The 20,856-nt window shown below is 43.7% G+C and overlaps 1 protein-coding gene across 2 annotated transcripts in view; it reads left to right on the top strand.

Moving 5' to 3' along the window:
* The window catches only part of ZNF71 (zinc finger protein 71), a 32,418-nt gene extending 11,955 nt beyond the window's left edge, over positions 1-20,463 (top strand). The window contains exons 2-3 of one of the 2 annotated variants that reach the window (XM_008583787.1): positions 15,368-16,781; positions 20,176-20,463. In XM_008583787.1, coding sequence (XP_008582009.1) covers positions 15,388-16,781; positions 20,176-20,179 — 1,398 coding nt within the window. In that variant the 5' untranslated portion in view covers positions 15,368-15,387 and the 3' untranslated portion in view covers positions 20,180-20,463. Of the gene's footprint in view, positions 1-15,367; positions 17,716-20,175 lie in introns of those variants that run through there. The other variant, XM_008583786.1, reaches the window with a different exon arrangement.
* Positions 20,464-20,856: the final 393 nt, after the last annotated feature.

The raw sequence follows: 20,856 nt of genomic DNA, 5'->3' as shown, positions 1-20,856 counted from the left end.
ATAATTTTTAGTTTATTCATAGAGTGTGCAACCATCACCACAATCAATTTTAGAAAATTTTTTATCACCCGTAAAAGAAACCCCATACCCATTAGCAGTCACTCCCCATTTCTCCCCCAAACCCATATCCCCTAGGCAACCATTAATCTACTTTTGATCTATAGATTTACCTATTCTGTATATTTCATATAAAGGAATCTTACAATATGTGGTCTTTTGCATCTGGCATCTTTCACTTAGTATAATGTTTTCAAGATTCAGCCATGTTGTAGCATGTGTCAGAATTTCATTCCTTTTTATGGCCAAATCATATTCAGATATATGGACAAATCACATTTTATTTATCCATTCATCAGTTGATGGACATTTATATTGTTTCCACTTTTGGACTAGTAATGGATGATGTCGCTGTGAGCATGTGTGTACAAGTTTTTATATGGACACGTTTTTCACTTTTCTTGGATATGCAAGAAGTGCTAGGTCGTATGGTAACTCTATTTAACCATGTGAGGAACTACCAGACTTTTTCAAAGCAGCTGCACCATTTTACATCCTCACCTGCTGTGTATTCTTACCAGTTTCTTACATACACTTCCAAAGAGAGTTTGTGCCTATCTGGGCACATATTTATAGATATTCTTTATTATCTTCTTTTATGGAAATTTAAACAAAGTAGACACAATGTTCTGGGCATTGATTTTTTTTTTTTGAACAGTATATTCAAGAAATCATTGCATATCAGCAGCTAACAAGCTGCCTTGTTCTTTTGTTACGGTTGTATGTATTCTGTTGTGATGGATGTACTGACTTAATTTATCCGTCCCCTACTGATGGACATTTGGGTTGTTGTCAACCTTTTTGCTTCTTCATCTAATACCATAATAAATATCCTTATATGTGTATGCATGTTAATATGTCTGATTTATGTATGAACTGTTTGTACAAAAGATTCGTGAATTTTAGTTTGGATAGATTTTGCTAAATGACTCTCCATAGATATTGTACATTCTATGCTCCTGTCAGGAATGTTTGTGAGTGGCTGTTTCCTCCATGCTTTTGACCACACAATGTAATTATCAAACCTTTGATCTTTATCAGTCTAATAATCTAATGCTTCTTTTTGTAGTTTTGGTTTGCAATCCTTTTTGTTTTGCACTGTTTTAATGCACGCAATAGTGTTTCTTCATCTGTGAACCCATTTGTATTTCTTGTTCTGTGAACTGTCTGTTTAGGACATTTGCCATTTTCTTTTGGTTTTGGTCTTTATCGCGTTGATTTATAGAAGTTACTTTTATATTTAGGCTGTTTTGTTCTCTGTCATATGTATTACGAACATTTTTCTCTAGGTTGTCATTTCCCTGTGTTTATGATCATTTTTGCCATTCATAAATATTTATTATTTTTTTTAGCTTATCAGCTTAATATTTAGGCTGTTTTGTTCTCTGTCATATGTATTACGAACATTTTTCTCTAGGTTGTCATTGCCCTGTGTTTATGATCATTTTTGCCATTCATAAATATTTATTTTTTTTTTTAGCTTATCAGCTTTTTTTTTATGGCTTCCAGGGTTTGTTTTTTTTTTATGGCTTCCAGGGTTTGTTTGACTTAGAAAAGCCTTTCACAAGCTCTAATCATTTTTGGTTTTTTAATCTTATGTTTTCTTCTTTTATTGTGAAGGTTTAATTTTTTCCTGAAAGTGTTTAGCTTATCTGGACTTTTTCAAAAGTTAATGTAAGCAGTAAGATCCAACTTTATTTTCCCAATGCTTAGCCAGTTCCCCTCTGCCCAGGAATTTGTTCAACCCATCTTATTCCCTCTGCTTAGAAATCATATTCATTTGAGGTGGCAGAAACTTGCCTGTCAGGCATCCTAGCCTGGCCCTTGCTTACAAATAAGTTTCTCTGTTTGTATAGGCCCCAGGGAGTTGTTTCATAAATACATTTTGAATGGAACACACTATAAGCTTCAAGACATCTCTGGGTCCTCTTTTCACTGCCACAAGCTTCTGTTTCACGGACTAGGGCCCAGTTTGGCAGGTTCCCCAGGATCTGGATGGTGTCAAAGTCTTTTCCCCATAGCTTCCAGGATAAAGCCCAGACTCCTTTACTAGGCAGATATATCATCCCTAAGCATCCTGGCTTCTGCATTCGTTCATTCAACACATGTTTATTGAGCATCTATTGTATGTCAGATGTCGTTCTGGGTGCTGGGGATTTGGCAATAAAAAGACCACATCCCTGCTTCAGTCCCACAGGGGAGATAGACAAGGCACCAATTGTATCAGTGAGGGTCTAGGTTTGGCTGCTGTAACAAGAGATTCTAAAATACTCCAAGCAAGATGGGAGTCTTTTCCTGTCTCATGCAGCAATCTGGGGACAGCTCCAGAGTGCAAGGTTTCACTCTTGCCTAAATGGTCCAAGTCACTGCCCCAGCTCCACCAGCTAGGCCACAGGAACTGGGGAAAAAGCAGGTGAAGTCCATGTGCTTTCCCTTTAAGGGAAAGACCTGGAAGTCTCATGCTCACTCTTCCTTCTTCCCATTGGCCAGCTCCTGTCACATGGCCCCAGGTAGCTGAAAGTGGGGCTGAGAAATGTAGTTTTTGTTATGCCCAGTCGCCACATGCTCAGCTATTACCTTCATGACTGTAGGAGAGCAGAGCAGGACTGTTATGCCCAGTCGCCACATGCTCAGCTATTACCTTCATGACTGTAGGAGAGCAGAGCAGGACATTGGGGGAACTGCCAGCAGTTTGTTACACTCGTGGACCTAAAAATACACAATATAATTTCAAATAGCATTAGGTGCTGTGATGAAGTTACAAGAAGATGGGGTGATAGAGAATGGTGTAGGATTATTTTATCTTGGGGAACCCAGGGAGATGCCTCTGTGGAATCATTTTAGTCAAGTCCCCTCCATCCCCCAGTCCAAGTCCCACCTTCCCTACCAAGGGCTTCCGCACCTTCTTGTCCACTCCAGCCCTTTCTCTGCCTGGTAGCCAGAGTGCACTGCTGTTTTTATTATAATTTTTTTTATTATGGTAAAATATATACACCATAAAATTTACCATCTTAACCATTTTTAAGTGTATAGTGTGTTATACAAAGTTTATGGGAGGCCATTATTTTGGACTAGTCTCCTGCCCTAGGCTCCAGCAGACCAGACTGAACCAGAATGGAGTCACTTGTGCTAAGTGCCATGTAGTCAAACTGCACTTTGAAATGGGCCAGTTTTCCAAAAAATAGGAGATACCAGTCAAGTTGAGTTGGCATGAAAAGAAACTCCCCTCTGCTTTAACCCTATAAAGAAAATAACTTTGAAATGATCAGTCCGCTTTTTGTTCTTTCTGTTTTCTTCAGCCATTTTCTGCCTATAAAGCCAACCTCCCCTGCTCAGCTCATTGGAACACTCTATCTTACAGAATGAGGTGTTGACTCTAGAACTACAAATAAAAGCTAATCAGATCTTTAAACTAAATATATTGTCCTTTTGTCTTTTGACAAGTGGCATTAAGTACATTCCCATGGTTGTGCAACCATCTCCCCCATTCATCTCCAGAACTGTTTCATCTTGTAAAACTGAAACTCTGTACACATTAAACAAAAACTCTCCATTTCTCCCTCCCCAGTCCCTGGCACCCACCATTCTACTTTCTATCTCTATGAATTTGACTCCTATAGGTACCTCATATAATTGGAATCATGCAGTTTTTGTCTTTTTGTGACTGGCTTATCTCAGAATGACATCCTCAAGGTTCATCCGTGTTGCAGCGTGTGTCAGAATTTCCTTACTTTTTAAGGCTGAATAATATTCCATTGTATGGAGAGACCACATTTTGTTTATCAGTTCATCTGTCAATGGAAACTTGGTTTGTGCCCACCTTTTGAATATTGTGAATAATGGTGCTATAAACATGGGTATGCAGATAGAGTACACTTTTTAAATCATAAATTAGATCATGTCACTATCCTGCGCAAACCTACCAAAGAATGAATAAGGAGCCAGCTTAGCAGAGACATGAAGGAAGAGCATTCTAGGCAGGGGGAACAGCAAGTACAAAGGCCCTGAGGTATATTCAAGGAGCAGAAGGCAGGCCATTGCGGCTGGAACAGAGCACATGAGGAGAGGAGCAGGTGTGGGGAAAGGGTTGGGGGATTCGGGGGTCAGAATCAAGACTTCACATTTGGATACTACAAGTTTTCAATACCCATCTCTCTGGCTGGTTTATGAGAGGCAGTAACATATACATGGGTGAGGAGCCAGGCTCTAGAGTCAGCCCTCTTTGCTCAAAGCCAGGTTGTCCCACTTACTAGCTGTATGATCTGGTCCAGAGACCTATGCTTTCTGTACCTTGGTTCCCTTGGTTACCTTCTAGCCTTACTGCAGTGCCTCCTATTGTCAGAGCCTAATGGGGAGTCAGCTGATAAGACAGAAATACCTGATTGCAGAGATAAAGCCCCTGCATCACAGTTCAGAGTATGGGAGGGTGGCTTTGGGGATGAAAGACGATAGTTCATACACAGGCATAATATGATTATAATAATGTTAGTGCCTATGTTGTAGGTCTGTTCTGAATTTATAAATGAATCAATATGTGTGCAACATTGTATTAGTCTCCTGGGGCTGCTATAACAAAGTACCACAGACTATATGGCTTAAACAACAGAAATTTATTCTCTCATAGTTATGGAGGCTGGAAATCTGAGATCAAAGTGTGAGCAGGGCCAGGCTCCTTCTGGAGGTGCTAGGGAAGGATCTGTTCCAGGCCTCTTCTCTACCTGCTGGTGGTTCACTGGCTTATTGTAGCATCACTCCATTCTTTTTTTTTTAAATTAACATTATTTTTTTACATTCTAAGATGTTGTCATGGAGCAGTTGGGGGAGGGGGAGAGGGGAAAAGTGAGGGGGATGGGTGGGAGGAGGAGGAAGGGGGGCATGGTCAAGGCCCATAGCACCCCCTCATTCTGGGGAGGAGTGCAGGGGCTTCCAACAGCAGCTTAGCCGTGGCTGGGCTGGATGCGGACTTTGGGGTGTATGGCTGAGGCCCTCGAAGCACCCTCAACCCCCCTGCCCCCCCTCCCGCCACTTGGGAGCCTGGGGCACTTCCAGCAGTGGCTTGGTGGTCATGCTGGGCTGGATGCAGTTGTCGTAGGGGGAGGTGTGGCTCAGGCCTTCAAAGCACCCCCTCCCCTTGGGAGTGTCAGGGACTTCCAGTCCTTCTAGGTTTTATAGGTGTTTTTTGGTGGTGTCAGACCTTTAATGGTTAATATCAGAACTTTGTCTCTGGTCTGTGGGTATTTTTTTTTTTTTTCAGTTCCGTGTTGGATCATTTGCTATTCTCAGAACTTTGTCTCTGGTCTGTGGGTATTTTTTTTTTTTTTCAGTTCCGTGTTGGATCATTTACTATTCTTACCACTTAAACTCTGCACCGGAACTAATTTGTTGTCCTTTGGTTACTTCTAAAATGGGGGAACTTCCTGTGGGAACCAGCACTTGAGCCCTGTAGTTGGACTAAATTGCTTTGCTGCTGATTCTCTGGTGAAGGCTTTTTGTGCAGCTCAGGTTTTCATTGTTGACCCTGTAAGCACTTCTGGGTCTTGAGAGGTCTGGTACACCTGGGTTATGTGGAAATTCTAGTCTGGGCCTGAGTCTTTTCAGCAAACTGCACCCCATACAGTTCTGTGTTCCTGACCAGTCTCCACTGGGTGGTCCTGTGCTGACTGGAGGGAAGATCAGCCGTCCATGTTGTGCCCCAGTGTTCCCCCAGAGGGCCTGTCTCCCCCACTGCCCACATTCCAAACACTTACCATGGGATGGGCCATGCACGAGTCCCTTGAGATGGCTCACCAGCCTCTGAGTGGCTCCTTTTTTCAGTTGTCTATGGCCCCTCACTCCTATGTGGGTCCATGGGAACCCTGTTATTGGTCTTGCTGGCCTGGGGACCACCAAGGCCCTCTTCTCCCCTGCAGCCTCCAAGCAACTTCATATGAAGGGCACAGCTGTGGCTTTTGTCAAGCTCTTGCTCCATGTGCTCACCAGGGCCAGCCCTGAAGTGGTCAGGGCTTGAAATGGTGGGAGTGGTCCTTTCTTCTCTCATTGTGGCTTCTTTTGCCTTCAAGAACTCCGTAGGTCTTTCCTCCTCTTCCCCTGAGATCTAGTGGTCCCATCTTGGCACTTTTTGCTTTTTAACAGTTGTAAATTGGTTGATTGTAAGAGAGGGTGATGCTGGGTATCATCTATTCCACCATCTTGATTGGAAGTCAACTCACAGAATTTTAGACATGATTGTGGTGGCTGAGAAGTCCTATGATCTATGTCACTCCACTCCTCACACGGCTTTCTCCCTGTGTGCACATCTGTTTCTGTTCAAATTTCTCCTTTTTATGACACCAGTCATAATGAATTAGGGGCCTACCCTACTCCACGATGATCTCATCTTAAGTAATTATATCTGCAATGACTCTATTTCCAAAAATGGTCACATTCTTAGGATTATGAATTTTTTGTGTGTGTTGGGGGGGATATAATTCAACCCATAACAACCACTTAGAATAGTACCTGGCACGTAGCAACTGCATAAGAAATGAGAGGTATTGTGACTAGTAGCATTGATGTTATCATCTACCATACTCTGCCATATTTATTTAGTCCACAAGTTTATGGCATCGACCAGGAAGGCACAGCTTCTACAACAGGGACTTTTCGCCATTCCCCAACAGTCTAATCTGCCTTTTAAGCCTTGGGTCTTGATCCAAACTTGAATCTCCCCCCAAGGACCCAACCACCAATCTCCCCACAGACTGTACTCATTGTCACTTTTTTGAAGTCTTCCCAAACACCTCCTAAAGCTGTCATTACTCAGGTGCCTTTAGAACTTTCTCCATATCTTTATGATTGCATTTACCAAATTACATGTGTTTTAGTCTGCCTGTCCCAGGAAGAACTAGTTCTTGAACCTTCCATGTCTGTATCCCAGAACCTGGCTCAGTGCCTGGCACTCAGTAGGGCCTCAGAAAAGTTAATTACAGTACTGGATTCCATCTAAGGTTCTGCCTTTGCTGTGCTTCTAATACATGTGTAGATTCATGGAGTTATGATCAGTTTGCCTTTGGTTCTTTCCATCTGGTTCTCAGATCTGTGACTTTCTTCCCAAACTGTCTCATATTTGTGAGAGTACCACCCCAATATAATTAGACACTGAGAAAACTGTGAGTGGTCCCTTTAGAATGCTGTACCTTGTTGAAATCACTTTAAGTACACCCTGTCCACCTTCCCTAAATCCTCTCAGCTTTTCTAATCATTTCTCCAGACCTCTGTAAGGCAGGCCCTGCGGTGAGCGGATGTGGGTTTCCTCTTACAGGAATCAGTGACATTCAGGGACGTGACTGTGGACTTCACCCAGGAGGAGTGGCAGCAGCTGGAGCCTGCCCAGAAGGACCTATACAGGGATGTCATGCTGGAGAACTACAGGAACCTGGTATCACTGGGTAAGGGGGCAGCTTTGTTGAGTTACCCACCGTTGGCTCATAACTTGAGAGCCACAAAAAGATAAGAAAAGAGATTGACAGGTTTGACTACAGAGACTTAAAAAAAATAACTCTACTTCGTTGGCTCATAACTTGAGAGCCACAAAAAGATAAGAAAAGAGATTGACAGGTTTGACTACATAGAGACTTAAAAAAAATGACTCGAAGCCAAAAAATAAAGTTGATAGATGGTGACATGGGGCATAATACTTCTCATATATATAATGCTCAAAGGGTCATAATTATATAAAGAGCTCCTAGGAATAAATGAGTAAAAGACTAAATGAATGATAGAAGAATGGACCAAACTTATAAGCTTACAATTCATAGATGTAGAAATATACAGGGTTACACTCTATGAAAGTGTTTTTAAACCTTACTAATAGAGAATACAAATTGAGATATCAGTTTTTGCCCATGAGATACACGATTAAAAAGAATGAAAATAGCTGGTAATAAGGTATAGGGAAAGAGACTCGTTTTGGGAGTAAAGATTAGAACAACTCTTTTGGAGGACAATTTGGCATTATCAGTCAAATTTTGAACAATTTTAGCTTATGGGATCTATCTTTTAGAAATACTCCCATAAGTGTGCAAAGTTTTACATGGGAAGAAAAAGAAAATTTCCTAAATGCCCAGCCATACACAACTGACTAAACATTTAATGTGTATCAGTATAATGGAAGCTGTGTAGCTTGTCAAAGCTGAGGTCTCCGTATGGAAAGATGTCCCATGACATACTGTTAGGTAAAAACACTCACTTCCAGAAGTAGAGTATGGTCTCAGTTCTTGAACAGCTTTTTTTCAGGTATAATTGACCTACAATTAACTGCACATATTTAAAGTGAACAGCTTGATGCATTTTAAAGTGAACAGCTTGATGTACGTATGGCATACACAGGAAACCATCACTGTGATCAGGATAATGAACATATTCATCACCCCAGAAAGTTTCCTACCGTCATTCTCAGGCAACCACTGGTCTGCTTTATGTCACTGGAGTTTGCGTGTTCTTGAATTTTACATAGGTAGAACCATCCAGTATGTTCTGTTTTTCTGGTCTGACTTCTGTGATTCAGCATTGTTATTCTGAGATTCACCCATGTACCAATAGTTCATTTCTTTTTATTGCTGTGTCTTATTCTGCTGTCTGGCCATACCATAATTTGTTTATGCACATTCACTTGTTGAGGAACATTGGGTTGTTTCCAGTTCTGGGCTATCAGAAATAAAGGTGCTCTGAACATCTGTGTACAGATGTTTGTGCAGACATACTTTTCTTTCTCTTGAGTAAATATGTGGGAGTGGAAACTGGATCATATGGTTTGTGTATATTTAACTTTCTAAGAAACCGCGGAACTGTTTTCCAAAGCAGTTGTACCGTTTTACATTTCCACTGGCAGTGCGCAACACTTCTAGTTCTCCATCTTTTTAGTTTTAGCCCTTCTTATAGGTGTGGTCTCATCACATTGTTGTTTTCATGTGATATTGACAATCTTTTCATGTGTTTATTTGCCATATGTATATTCTCTTTGCTAAAGTATCCGTTCAAGTCTTTTGCCTGATTTTTTTTTAGTTGAATCGTTTCCTTATTATTGAGCTTTGAGAGTTCTTTATATATTCTTGATATGAGTCCTTTATCATATATGCTGTGCAAATATTTTCTCCCGTTCTGTAGGTTATCTTTTCACTTTCTTGATGATGTCATTTGAAACACAAAACTTTAATTCTGACATAGTACAATTTATCTATTTTGTTGTTGTTGCTTGTATTTTTGGTGTCATATCTAAGAAAGTATCACCTAACCTAAAGTCACGAAGATTTACTCCTGTGTTTTCTTCTAAGAGTTTTATTGTTTTAGCTCTTTACTTAGGTCTTTGATTCATGTTGAGTTCGTTTTTTGTGAATGACGTAAGAAAGGGATCCAACATTGATTTTTCACATGTGTATATCCAGGTGCCCTACACTGCCGAAGAGCAGAAGTTTTTAATTTGATGAAGTCCAATTTGTCAGTTTTTTCTTTTATGTATCACACTATTGGTGTCATATCTGAGAAATCTTTGCCTGTCTCAAGGCCACAAAGGTTTTCTTCTGTAAGATGTATAGTTTTAGGTTTTGTATTTTGTTCTCTTTGTATATATGATACAAAGTATTAACCCCAACTTTTTTTTTTTTAGCAAATATACGTCCAGTTGTTCCAGCACTCTTTTTTGAAAAGACTGTTCTTTCTCCAATGAATTGCCTTTGTTCCATTGTCAAAAATCAGTTGTCTGTACATGTGTAGGTTCAATTCTGAGCTGTATTCTGTTCCATCTACCTGTCCTGGCACCAATACCAAGTAGTCTGATCCTTTCAAATCATACATTTATGACTTGTGCTCAGTGTAGAATGATTTATTCTCCACAAGACCATTCTGAGTGTTCTGCTGAAGGCTCCACTAATTACAAGGTTTTCCAGTTTGACTGGTAGAAAAAGGCACTATTCTCAGCCTAGTGTGAGCTCTGGGCACTGTTTTCAAATCTTTTAGGGTGTTTTTCCCCCCCAGTGCTGGGCAATTTTCTGATATGCATGTTCTGGTCAGTCATCTTCTGGATACTGGAGGGATACCCTTGCAGATATCTGGAACATTCTATGCAGCTTTCTCTTCTCCAGTACTTTGTCCTGTGAACTCTGCTTGCCTTGGTCTCTCAGCTCCATCTTCTCAATTCAGGGAGTCTGCCAGGCTGTGCCTCAGTTTCCTCTCCCTGTATCCCAACCTGGACTCTTTTCAGGCAGTATGCCAGGGCAATTGTATGGTCCACCTTGTTTAATTCCCATCTCCCTGGGATTATTGCTTTTCATTGCCTGATGTCCAGTGTCTTAAATACCATTGTTTTATATATTTTGTCCTTTTTTTTCTGGTTGTTTCAGGCTAGAGGGAATCTTGTCCTTGTTACTCTATCTTGGACAGAAGCCTCATTTGGGTGAACAAAAGTGTGTTCAGGTTTGTTGTTTGTATTTTTTTTAAAGGTATGCATTGAGGGAAAAATCCTAAAAAATATAAATCAAACTGTTAACTCAGATGAGTGAAATTACAGAAGACTATTGTTTCCTGGTTTTTTTTTTTTTTTTTGATGCTTGATGTTTTAATGACAAGCTCGAGTTACTTTGTACTCAGAAACAATCGTAGAAAGACAGAAAATGGAAAAAGAAACTATGAAGTACAAGAGATTTAGCAACATGAAAAAAAATGCACTCACATTTGGATCAAAAGGAATGAATAGCATTTTGCGTATTAGTAGCTTTTTGTCAAAGTGCTCTCTGCAGAAACCATCCTTGTAACATTTCCCTTGACAGTACATTCATGCACCATTGCTAGCCAAGCACATCACCAGACTTTTTGCTCCTTTACTGACCTGCTTGGTGAAAAGTGATGTGACAGGTCATCGTATTCTGTCTGATGTTGAGCTGTGTTTTCACAGCTTTTTGTGGTTAAGAGCTGTGTGTCTGCTGTTCTGCAAGAGATCTCCACTGAGGGTTTTTTTTTTTAATTGATGCATAATAGTTGTAGAGATATATGTGGAAGCTAAAAAAAAAGTTAATCTCATAGAAATAGAGAGTAGAATAGTAGTTACTAGAGGCTGGGAAGAGTAGGGGGGATAGGGAGAGGTTGGTCAGAGGATACAAAAATACAGGGAGAAAGGAGGAATAAATTTTAGTGTTCTGTTGCACTATAGGGTGACTGCAGTTAACAATTTGTTGTGTAACCTCAAATAATCTGAAGAGAGAAATTTGAATATTCCAACACTGAAGGGTTTTAATCTACGAAAGAGAGGCTGCTTCCTTTCCCCCTTCCCCCTTGCTGGCATTCTGCCTCCAGCTGTCCTGGCTTTTTGAGTTAATATTCACTCCTCCCTTGTCCATGGGGGATACGTTCCAAGACCTCCAGTGGATGCCTGAAACTGCAGATAGTACTGAATCCTTGCATATTCTAATTTTTCATCTGATAGCCTAGACTGCTACCAACTGACTGATGGGCTGGTAACATTTACAGCGTGGATATGCTGGACAAAGGGATAATTCACATGTGGGACAGAGCTGGATAGCAAGAGATTTTATCACATTACTCAGAACAGCATGCAATTTAAAACTTATGAATTATTTCTAGAATTTTCCACTTAATATTTTTGGTCCTTGGTTGACCATGGGTAACTGAAACTATGGAAAGTGAAATTGCAGATAAGGGGGAACTACTGTATTAACAACCAAGACTCTTTATCCCCTCTAGTCTCTGCAGCTATGTGCCAGTTTATATCCCCTGGTGTCTCAGACTCCATTGGCCCCAGAGCAAACTCACCATCACCCTTCCTTTCTTCTGTCCACTCAGAAGTTACCCATGCTTACTCCACAGCCTTTAGGCCCACTCCACCATCTATCCTAGCATCTGGACATTGTGCCACATCCCAAGGTCACTAAACCATGATCATTCTCCGTTAAGTATTTCTCAACTCTTCCCCCAGGATGAGAAAATGATGCATCACAACATAGTGAATCACCTACCGAACCCATGGCTTAGGGGTCAGGCTGCCAGGGCTGACTCAAATGCTGTGCCCTTGAGTATCTGACTTCATTCTTGGAATCTCCATTTCTTCATCTGTAAAATGGAGATCATATTAACAGTCCACGACTGTACCCAACTCATATATGGTTGTCAGGATCTCAAGAGAAGATCTGTGTAAATTGCTCAACACTGTGCTGGGGGCATTGAAAATGCCCTATAAAAGTTTATCTGGTGCCTTCTGGGTGCCGGACACTGCAGGAGGAGCTGAGGATGGGCGAGGTCTTTGTCCTCATGAAGCTCACTTGTCCTGGGGGAGACAGTAAACAGATCAAGGGACAAGTAAAGTATAGTTGCCACAGACCTGAGTTCTCATGACAAAACCAGCAAGAGAAAAGCAGGAGGACTCTTCCTTTCTTACATAGGATGGGTGGGGAAGTCCTCCCATGGAGGATTAATGGAAACAGGTCTGAAGGATAGGATAAGAAGGTACAGTCCTGGGAAGGTCTGGGGGGACAGAAGGTGCAGAGGCCCCGAGGCAGGAAGAACGTGGTGTGGACAAGTCTATAAGAAAGGAACAAGAGGGTGAGTATGGCCAACATGGAGTGAGGGAGGGGTGGTGGGAGACGCCTTAGAGGCAGGCCTGGATGCTGGCTTTATTCTCAGTGCACTGGGGAAGCCACCAGAGGGTTTATCTGACTCTTCAGAAGATCCCTCTCAATGGAGAATGCACTGTGGAGAGGTAAGACTGGGATGGGGAGGTCAGATAGGCACATGTTGCCTTGTTTCAGGCAAGATATCCGTGTTGGCTGACTAGCTTGTCGGCAGTGCTGATGGAGAGATTTGGTCTGCTTTCGGCTGTTTTGTGGTCCACAGCAATCTGGTGGTGGGAGGGAAGGGGTGAATCACGGATGACTGCTAAGTCTCTTCTTTTTTCAAATTTTATTTTAAAAACTGTGCTAAAATACATGGGACATAAAGTTTATCATTTTAACCATTTTTAGTTTAAGTACACCCTGTCCAGTGGCATTAAGAACACTCACTTTGTTGTGCAACCATCAGCACCATCCATCTCCAGAACTTTTTCATCTTCCCCAGCTGAAAGTCTGCCGTTTTTACACTAATTCCTCATTCCCCCCTCCCTGAGCCCCTCGCACCCACCATTCTACTTTCTGTCTCTACGAATTTGACTCCTCTAGTTACCTCATATAAATGGGATCATACAATACTTGTCCTATTGTGTTTGACTTATTTTACTAAGTCTTTGACATGTCTTAAAATTTTTTTTTTTTTTTTGATGGGGAGGTTCTGAAATCACAAGTTTCATATCAAAAGTGTCAGGTTTGGGATATCTAAGAAAGATGCCAAGTAGAGTTTTGAATATTTCTGGGCAGAGCGCTGAGAGGCAGTCTGGGCTGGAGATACACGTTTGGGCATCGTCAGCATACGGGTAATGTTTAAATCCAGACTCCCTTAATGTGGCATCGAAGGCCCAGCATGATTCAGGGGAAGGGTATCAAATTCAAGAGGCCGTGGGGGCCACCAGGTAGGGCATTTAGTTGGGGGTGGGAGGACCAGCTGCTGCCCCACTCTAGCTTTTTGCAGCCTAATAGGAATGAGGGCTACATATGGCCACATCTTCACATTTTTCATGAGAAAGCAGCCATGTAGATAACAGTGTTTAAATGTTGAGAATGAATCCCATGATGAAAATTCTGGAACTCAGGAGAGCCACCTAGGCTGGAAACTGAAATTTAGAAATTAATAGGATACACATAGAAGGTGACTGAAGATGTGGGCATGGATGTGATTACCCAGGGAGGGATAGACAGGCAAAGAGAAGATGGTCTAGACTCAAGCTCCACGGAACACCTGCTGCCCAAGAACCAGGCAGTGAAGAGTGGAGTAATGGGGCTGACAAAAACAACCGTAATCCCCAAGTCACATGATTATCGTGGTGCTCAGATGAGACAGATGGTATGTGTTTCATCCTGCCGAACCTGCAGCTGGAATCACCCCAAAAGCAGCAGCAGGGCAGTTCCCATGAGGGAGTGTCCCAGATGGAGCCAGTTGGGATTCTAAAGAAAGGAGCACTAAATGCCAAGTTGATCAGTCCAAAGCACTTATTAGGTAAACTTATGTACATAGGGCTGCAGCTTATCCTCGCAATGGACAGCAAGAGAAAGGGATGTTCTACCCAGGTATGTCTGCAACGAGGGCTCAGGGTGTGGAATTTATATGAGGGCTTAAGGAATTTGGTTCAGGGCCAGGGCCAGTTTCTTTCAGTGTTTTGGGTAACAACCTAGATACCTCTGTAAATGCCTGGGAATGTTCAAGGCCAGTTTTGTTTCAAGCCTGCTGGGAAAAAAAACCCCTGTAGCCGGCTGGATCCCAGAGAGAGCAAGGCACTCTGTGATTTTTGATCAGGTCACAGAAAGAAAGCGGGGAAACTGAGGAACCTTACACTGATCACTGTTAATGCTGTGGGAGACCTGAGGAGACTTACACAGGTGCGGGAGGGTTGGAGGAACAACTGGGGCACAGTGAGGCACCAAAGACTAGTGAGAGTGGGAAGCTTGAGGACAGGGGAGGGAATCTGGTATCCAGCACCCAGTGATAACTGGAGTCTCAGGGTGTAGCCACAGCCAGAGAAGTGGGAAAAAGAATACCCCACTTCTCTCTCATGCCACCCTCCAGTCTCCTGTAGGAAACCACCTTTGGCCAAATGCACAGGAAGCCAGTGGACAAAGTCAGCCTCCTGGTGAACAGGACAGAACAGAGAAGGGTGGAGGTTGGACAGTGGTTCAGGGGAAGTGGAGAATAACCAGACAATCTGTATAAATGATAGCTGTTATTTTATTTTTATTTCTAATAAAAATCAGTGCTTGAGAAGCATAACTGGTTGGGTATATTCAGGATCGATTGAGGAGGAAACCACCTGACAAATTAGGAGCCTGTCGCATTCATTCGTATTTCAGTCCCTCCAGGCCCACTCACTTCTGTTGTTTCTCTTTAGGTGTGTCTCTTTTGAGCTCCCAGCTGCCCTTTTCATCCTTCTTCCAAAGGGACATTGCTTGTTGTCTCTGCTTACCTCATATGTCGATTCTACCTCATTAAATCACTACTGCTTCCCTCCTCCCGCTCTTTCCATTCAACAGGTTATCTGCTAACTCCATTGGTGCCTTGTATGCATGGTTGTCTTCAGTTTCACTTACCCATTCCTGCTTTGGAAATTCCTTACTCCCAGCATTCTAACTGCATGTATTTGCATCTTGTTTTAGTTTTTTTTTTTTTTTTTTTTTTCCAGACTGGGAGACTAGACCTGAAATGAAAGAGTCAGATCCAAAGGAGGACATTTCAGAACACAAACCATCCATTAGCGTTGCCACGGAAGGACCCACAAGGAACTGTGCCTGGGGTCCTGCTTTAGGAACATGGAAGTTGAGCGGCCGGCTGGAGAGATGGCGGGGAGCTGCAGGGGCTGGGCGGGAGCAGTTGGGACTTCCCCGTGGGAACAGACTCAGCAGGGAGTTAGTATCCGCCTGTCATGAGTTGAAGGCATCGACCAACCAGAGCTCTACCCGGGTGCCACCAGGACTAGAAGAGCCCGCAGAGAAGGGGGCCTGTCTGTTTGTCATGCACGGGAAGAACTTCTCCAGCACTTCAGGCCTCCACGATCCCCCCACACCTTACTCAGAGAAGAAGTGCTACGATTGCAGTGAGTGCGGCAAGGTGTTCAGCCGCAGCTCGTCGCTGATAAAGCACCAGAGGATTCACACAGGGGAGAAGCCCTTTGAGTGCAGCATCTGCGGGAAGCACTTCATCGAGCGCTCTTCCCTCACCATCCACCAGCGGGTCCACACCGGCGAGAAGCCCTACGCGTGCGGGGACTGCGGCAAGGCCTTCAGCCAGCGCATGAACCTCATCGTGCACCAGCGCACGCACACGGGCGAGAAGCCCTACGTGTGTGAGGTGTGTGGCAAGGCCTTCCGCAAGACCTCGTCCCTCACCCAGCACGAGCGCATCCACACCGGCGAGAAGCCCTACGCGTGCGGGGACTGCGGCAAGGCCTTCAGCCAGAACATGCACCTCGTCGTGCACCAGCGCACGCACACCGGGGAGAAGCCGTACGTGTGCTCCGAGTGCGGGCGGGCCTTCAGCCAGAACATGCACCTGACCGAGCACCAGCGCACGCACACCGGGGAGAAGCCCTACGCGTGCAAGGAGTGCGGCAAGGCCTTCAACAAGAGTTCCTCCCTCACGCTGCACCAGCGGAACCACACCGGGGAGAAGCCGTACGTGTGCAATGAGTGCGGGAAGGCCTTCAGCCAGAGCTCCTACCTCATCCAGCACCAGAGGTTCCACATCGGGGTGAAGCCCTTCGAGTGCAACGAGTGCGGCAAAGCCTTCAGCAAGAACTCCTCCCTCACGCAGCACCAGCGGATCCACACCGGCGAGAAGCCCTACGAGTGCTACATCTGCAAGAAGCACTTCACCGGGCGCTCGTCCCTCATCGTCCACCAGATCGTGCACACCGGGGAGAAGCCCTACAAGTGCGGCGAGTGCGGCAAGGCCTTCAGCCAGAGCGCGTACCTCATCGAGCACCAGAGGATCCACACCGGGGAGAAGCCCTACAGGTGCGGCCAGTGCGGGAAGTCCTTCATCAAGAACTCCTCGCTGACGGTCCACCAGAGGATCCACACCGGGGAGAAGCCATACAGGTGCGGCGAGTGCGGAAAGACCTTCAGTCGGAACACGAACCTGACGCGGCACCTGAGGATTCACACCTGAGGGCGGCGGGGTCCTCCTCCTGGCGCTTCAGGACTGATGCCAGATGGGTGGGGTACTCCGTCCACGGGGTCAGTGTGAGAGGTTCCCCGGCTGGAGCACCTGGGAGACTCGGGGTCAGAGGAGGCTTAGGAATGTGGGGATTATGGAATCCTACGGCTCCCTTTCTACAGAGCAACAGAAAGCAAGCCCCTCATAGTCTAACATATTTGGAGATATTTTAAGGTTCACCGTAGCTGAACCACGGTTGCAGGTTATGGGAGCTCCAACACAGAGACACAGGACATCAGGGTTCCAGACTCAGCTCTCTGAGTACATTGCCATGAGAGCTTGGACAGATCACACAATGCCCCAGGTTCCTCAATAGTAAAGTGGAGGTGGCAGAGGGGAGGAGGAGCAGTAACTTGGAGTTGTAATATTCAACTAGAAAGTATGAACAAATTAAGTAAGGACCCCATGTCCCTGATGTCGGGTGGGCATCAGGTTGGGTTTGATCCAGGCACTCATCATCAGAGCCACAGCTCTGGTTCAACAGATGGACATTGGGACATTTCTCCCTTTGTAATATACATCCTAGAGTCCAGATGTCAGTTTGTCACCATCTATGAGTTTCCTCAGTGGGTTAAGAGTGGGAGGGGCTTTCTGTCCTTCCCCCATCCCAACTCCCCTCCCCACTGCAGTCTCCCTGGAGTATGTACTGGAAGCCACCAAGCTAGTAAGCAGTAGAAGTTTGCAAGTTGTTTGTGAAGGGGAAAAAGCTGTTTTTTTCAGAGTGAGCAAGTCACAATAACTACTGCTTTGAATGCCAAAGTTTCTTAGAGTGGTCTGTTACATTTAAAAAAATAAATAAAGCTTTTAATTAAGGGAGACCATGTCCTTTTAAACAGTGTGTGAAAGATACAGATACCAGTTGTCCGGTCAAAATCAGCTTCAGTGATTGTAAGGGGGCGTGGGAGGGAAAATGGAACACCAGCAACAGGTATGATGTTCAGGTTTAAATACTTATGGAATTCCATAAGTATACGAAGGTACTTCAGAAAGTTCGTGGAACGATTCATACTATTTTTCAATTCTATTTTTCCATGAACTTTTTGAAGTACCCCTCATACACATCTGACTGTTTTTGTAGTTATTATTACAATTAAATGTGAAGGTAACTGTCTCAGTCTGTTTCTGCTGCTATAACAAAATATCTTAGACTGAATAATATATAAGCAATAGAAATTTATTGCTCACAGTTCTGGAGGCTAGGAAGTTCAAGATCAAGGTCAGGTTTGATGTCTTGTGAGGGCTTGTTCTTCATAGACAGTGCCTTCTATGTGTTCTTACATGGTAGAAAAGGGCAAGCAAGCTCCCTCAGGCCTTTTTTATTTTTTATTCAATTTTTTACTGTGGAAAAAATATATAAGATTTGCCATTTTAATCACTTTAAAGCATACAGTTCTGTGTAATCAATTCCATTCACAATGCTGTGTAACCATCACCTCTATTTCCAAAACCTGTTCATCATTCTAAACATAAACTCTGTACTCATTAAGTAATAACTTCCCATTATTCCTTTCCCCCAGTTTCTAGTAATGTCTAATCTATGAAGGTACTTCAAAAAGTTCATGGAAAAAATATGATTGAGAGATAATATGAATCTTCTCATGAACTTTCTGAAATACTCTCATACTTCTGTCTCTGAATTTTTTTCTTTTTTTAAAATTTATTTTTTCTTAATTTGCTCATGATAATTGTGTATATTTATGGGGTACAATGTGGTATTGGGTACCTTTATATGGTATGCAGTGCAGTGATCATATCAGAGCAGTTAGCATATCCAACACCTGCAGGCCTCTTTTATGAGAGCACTAATCCCAGTCACAAGAGCTCTGCTCTCCTGACTTAACCACTTCCCAAAGGCTCTACCTCTTGATACTATTACATTGGGGATTAAGTTTCCAACATATGAATGGGGTGGGGGGTAACATCAACATTCAGACCATATCTGTGACTTCAAGTGAGTTTTCTAAGGCTGACTTAAAGCTTTGTTTACACATGGAGTTTCCCCCAAAGTCTGCTTTCTCTGGGGCCTTTTAGGCCATCCCTTTAATTTTGACATATGATACTACTGGTTACTGATGTCCTGATGTTTCCAAATGTTCCACACTTCCTGACACTGGTGTCCACAAAGAATAAATTCAGTTTTAAAAATCTTCTATGTCAGCAAGCACACTTTGGTTGCAAATAGGGAAAAATCCTACTCCACCATGCATAAACAAGGCAGACGGTTTGTTGAATGCCTTGTAGTTGAGTGGACATCAGGTTGGGTTTGATCCAGGCACTCATCATCGAAGCTACAGCTCTGGTTCTCTGTGAGTCTCTGATTCTCCACCTTTTGGTGTCATCTTCCCTTGGGGGATCATGGTCTCCAGCAGCTTCTCTCAACTACACATTTTCACAGCCACATCCAGTTTGAGAGAGAAGACTTCTTCCATCATTGGGAAGGGGAAAAAAAAAGTCCTAAGCTTCATTCTGTTGGATTCACCTGTGAACTAATCAGGTGACCAGAGAGATGCCATGTGCTGACTGGCTTAGGTCTGGGTCCTGTCCTTATCCCTGGCAAGGGAGATGGAATTGATTGCCTAGATTGGGCCAAAACCACTGTCCACCCTTGATGTGAAAAAAAAGTCCTAAGCTTCATTCTCTTGGATTCACCTGTGAACTAATCAGGTGACCAGAGAGATGCCATGTGCTGACTGGCTTAGGTCTGGGTCCTGTCCTTATCCCTGAAATAACTGGCAAGGGAGATGGAATTGATTGCCTAGATTGGGCCAAAACCACTGTCCACCCTTGATGTGGGTGTGGGGTCAATTCTGCCCAAATCACAGTAGGGGAGAAGTGGCACTATATAGAGAAAGGGACCCTGATGTCTATGTCATCATGCCCTGGGGGTATCGTAGTTTAGAATCAGATGGTTGCTCATCACTCTGACTTAATGTGAGGTCTCACTGTACATAACATTTTCTTGGCGAAGTCCTCTTATTGCCATATGAGATGTGACCCTCAGTCTCAGCTGTCCTCTGTGCTCCCTTAACTCTACCAAGAGGTTGGGCAGTGTAGCTAGGTCCTTGTTCCTAGGCCTGGTTGGGAGAGTGGTAGCTCTTACAGGTAGGGCTGACAGGTACCCAGAGCTGCCAAGAAGTTCAGCCTTCCTGGCATGGCTAACATGCCTATGTGCCCACATTTCTGTTTGTGTTGCAAAACAAAATGTCACCAATGTTACCTGTGGGGGGGATGGTTGGGAGAGACTAGGGATTATAAACTTTTGTCATGACTTTGCAGATGACTTTGTGACAAGTGAAGACAAGTGTGAAGCATGGTTGGATAGGAGGTGAATGAAGAGGAAGAGGATTTTGAGCCCAGCTGTGTAATCCCAAGCATGTTTTATTTGGCCCCTCTATGCTGCAGTTTCCCCATCTTGAAAATAGGAAAATAGTGAGACTCCCAAGAGTTTGATGGGTCAGTCAGGTGAAGACAAACCTGCTGTAACAAGTGGACCCAACAACACAGGCTTAAAACACAAACTCACTCTCTTAATCTCACTCTCTGTCTCTCTGTCTCTGTCTGTCTGTCTCTGTCTCTCCCTCTCTCTCTTCTCTCCTCTCTCCTCTCTCTTCTCACTCTCCTCTCTCTCTCTCTGTCTCAGTTTCTCTTATGTTCAAGCAAAACACCCCAGTCCCAGTGTGAGCAATACAGGGCAGTGGGACAGCTCTGCCCCACATGTTCATTTAGGACACCGGTCCCTTCCTGTTGCTTGACCATCCCCCAGATGCATTGCTGATAAAAGTTCTGGTCGGAGCTGAGTTCCAGCCAGCAGGAACAGGGAAGACTACTTCAAGGAGTCCAGTATCTTAATATCCAGACCAGACATAGTCCATGTCACTTCTGCTCACATTCATTCCATTGGCAGCCAAGTCACGGATTCCCCTCAGATCTGAAATGTGGTCTTGCCATAAATCCAGG

Source organism: Galeopterus variegatus, unplaced genomic scaffold, assembly GCF_000696425.1.
Source record: "Galeopterus variegatus unplaced genomic scaffold, G_variegatus-3.0.2 Scaffold3043, whole genome shotgun sequence".
NCBI classification, from domain to species: domain Eukaryota; kingdom Metazoa; phylum Chordata; class Mammalia; order Dermoptera; family Cynocephalidae; genus Galeopterus; species Galeopterus variegatus.
The sequence above is the reverse complement of the archived record's forward strand: the minus strand, read 5'-3'. Positions and strand labels throughout refer to the sequence as shown.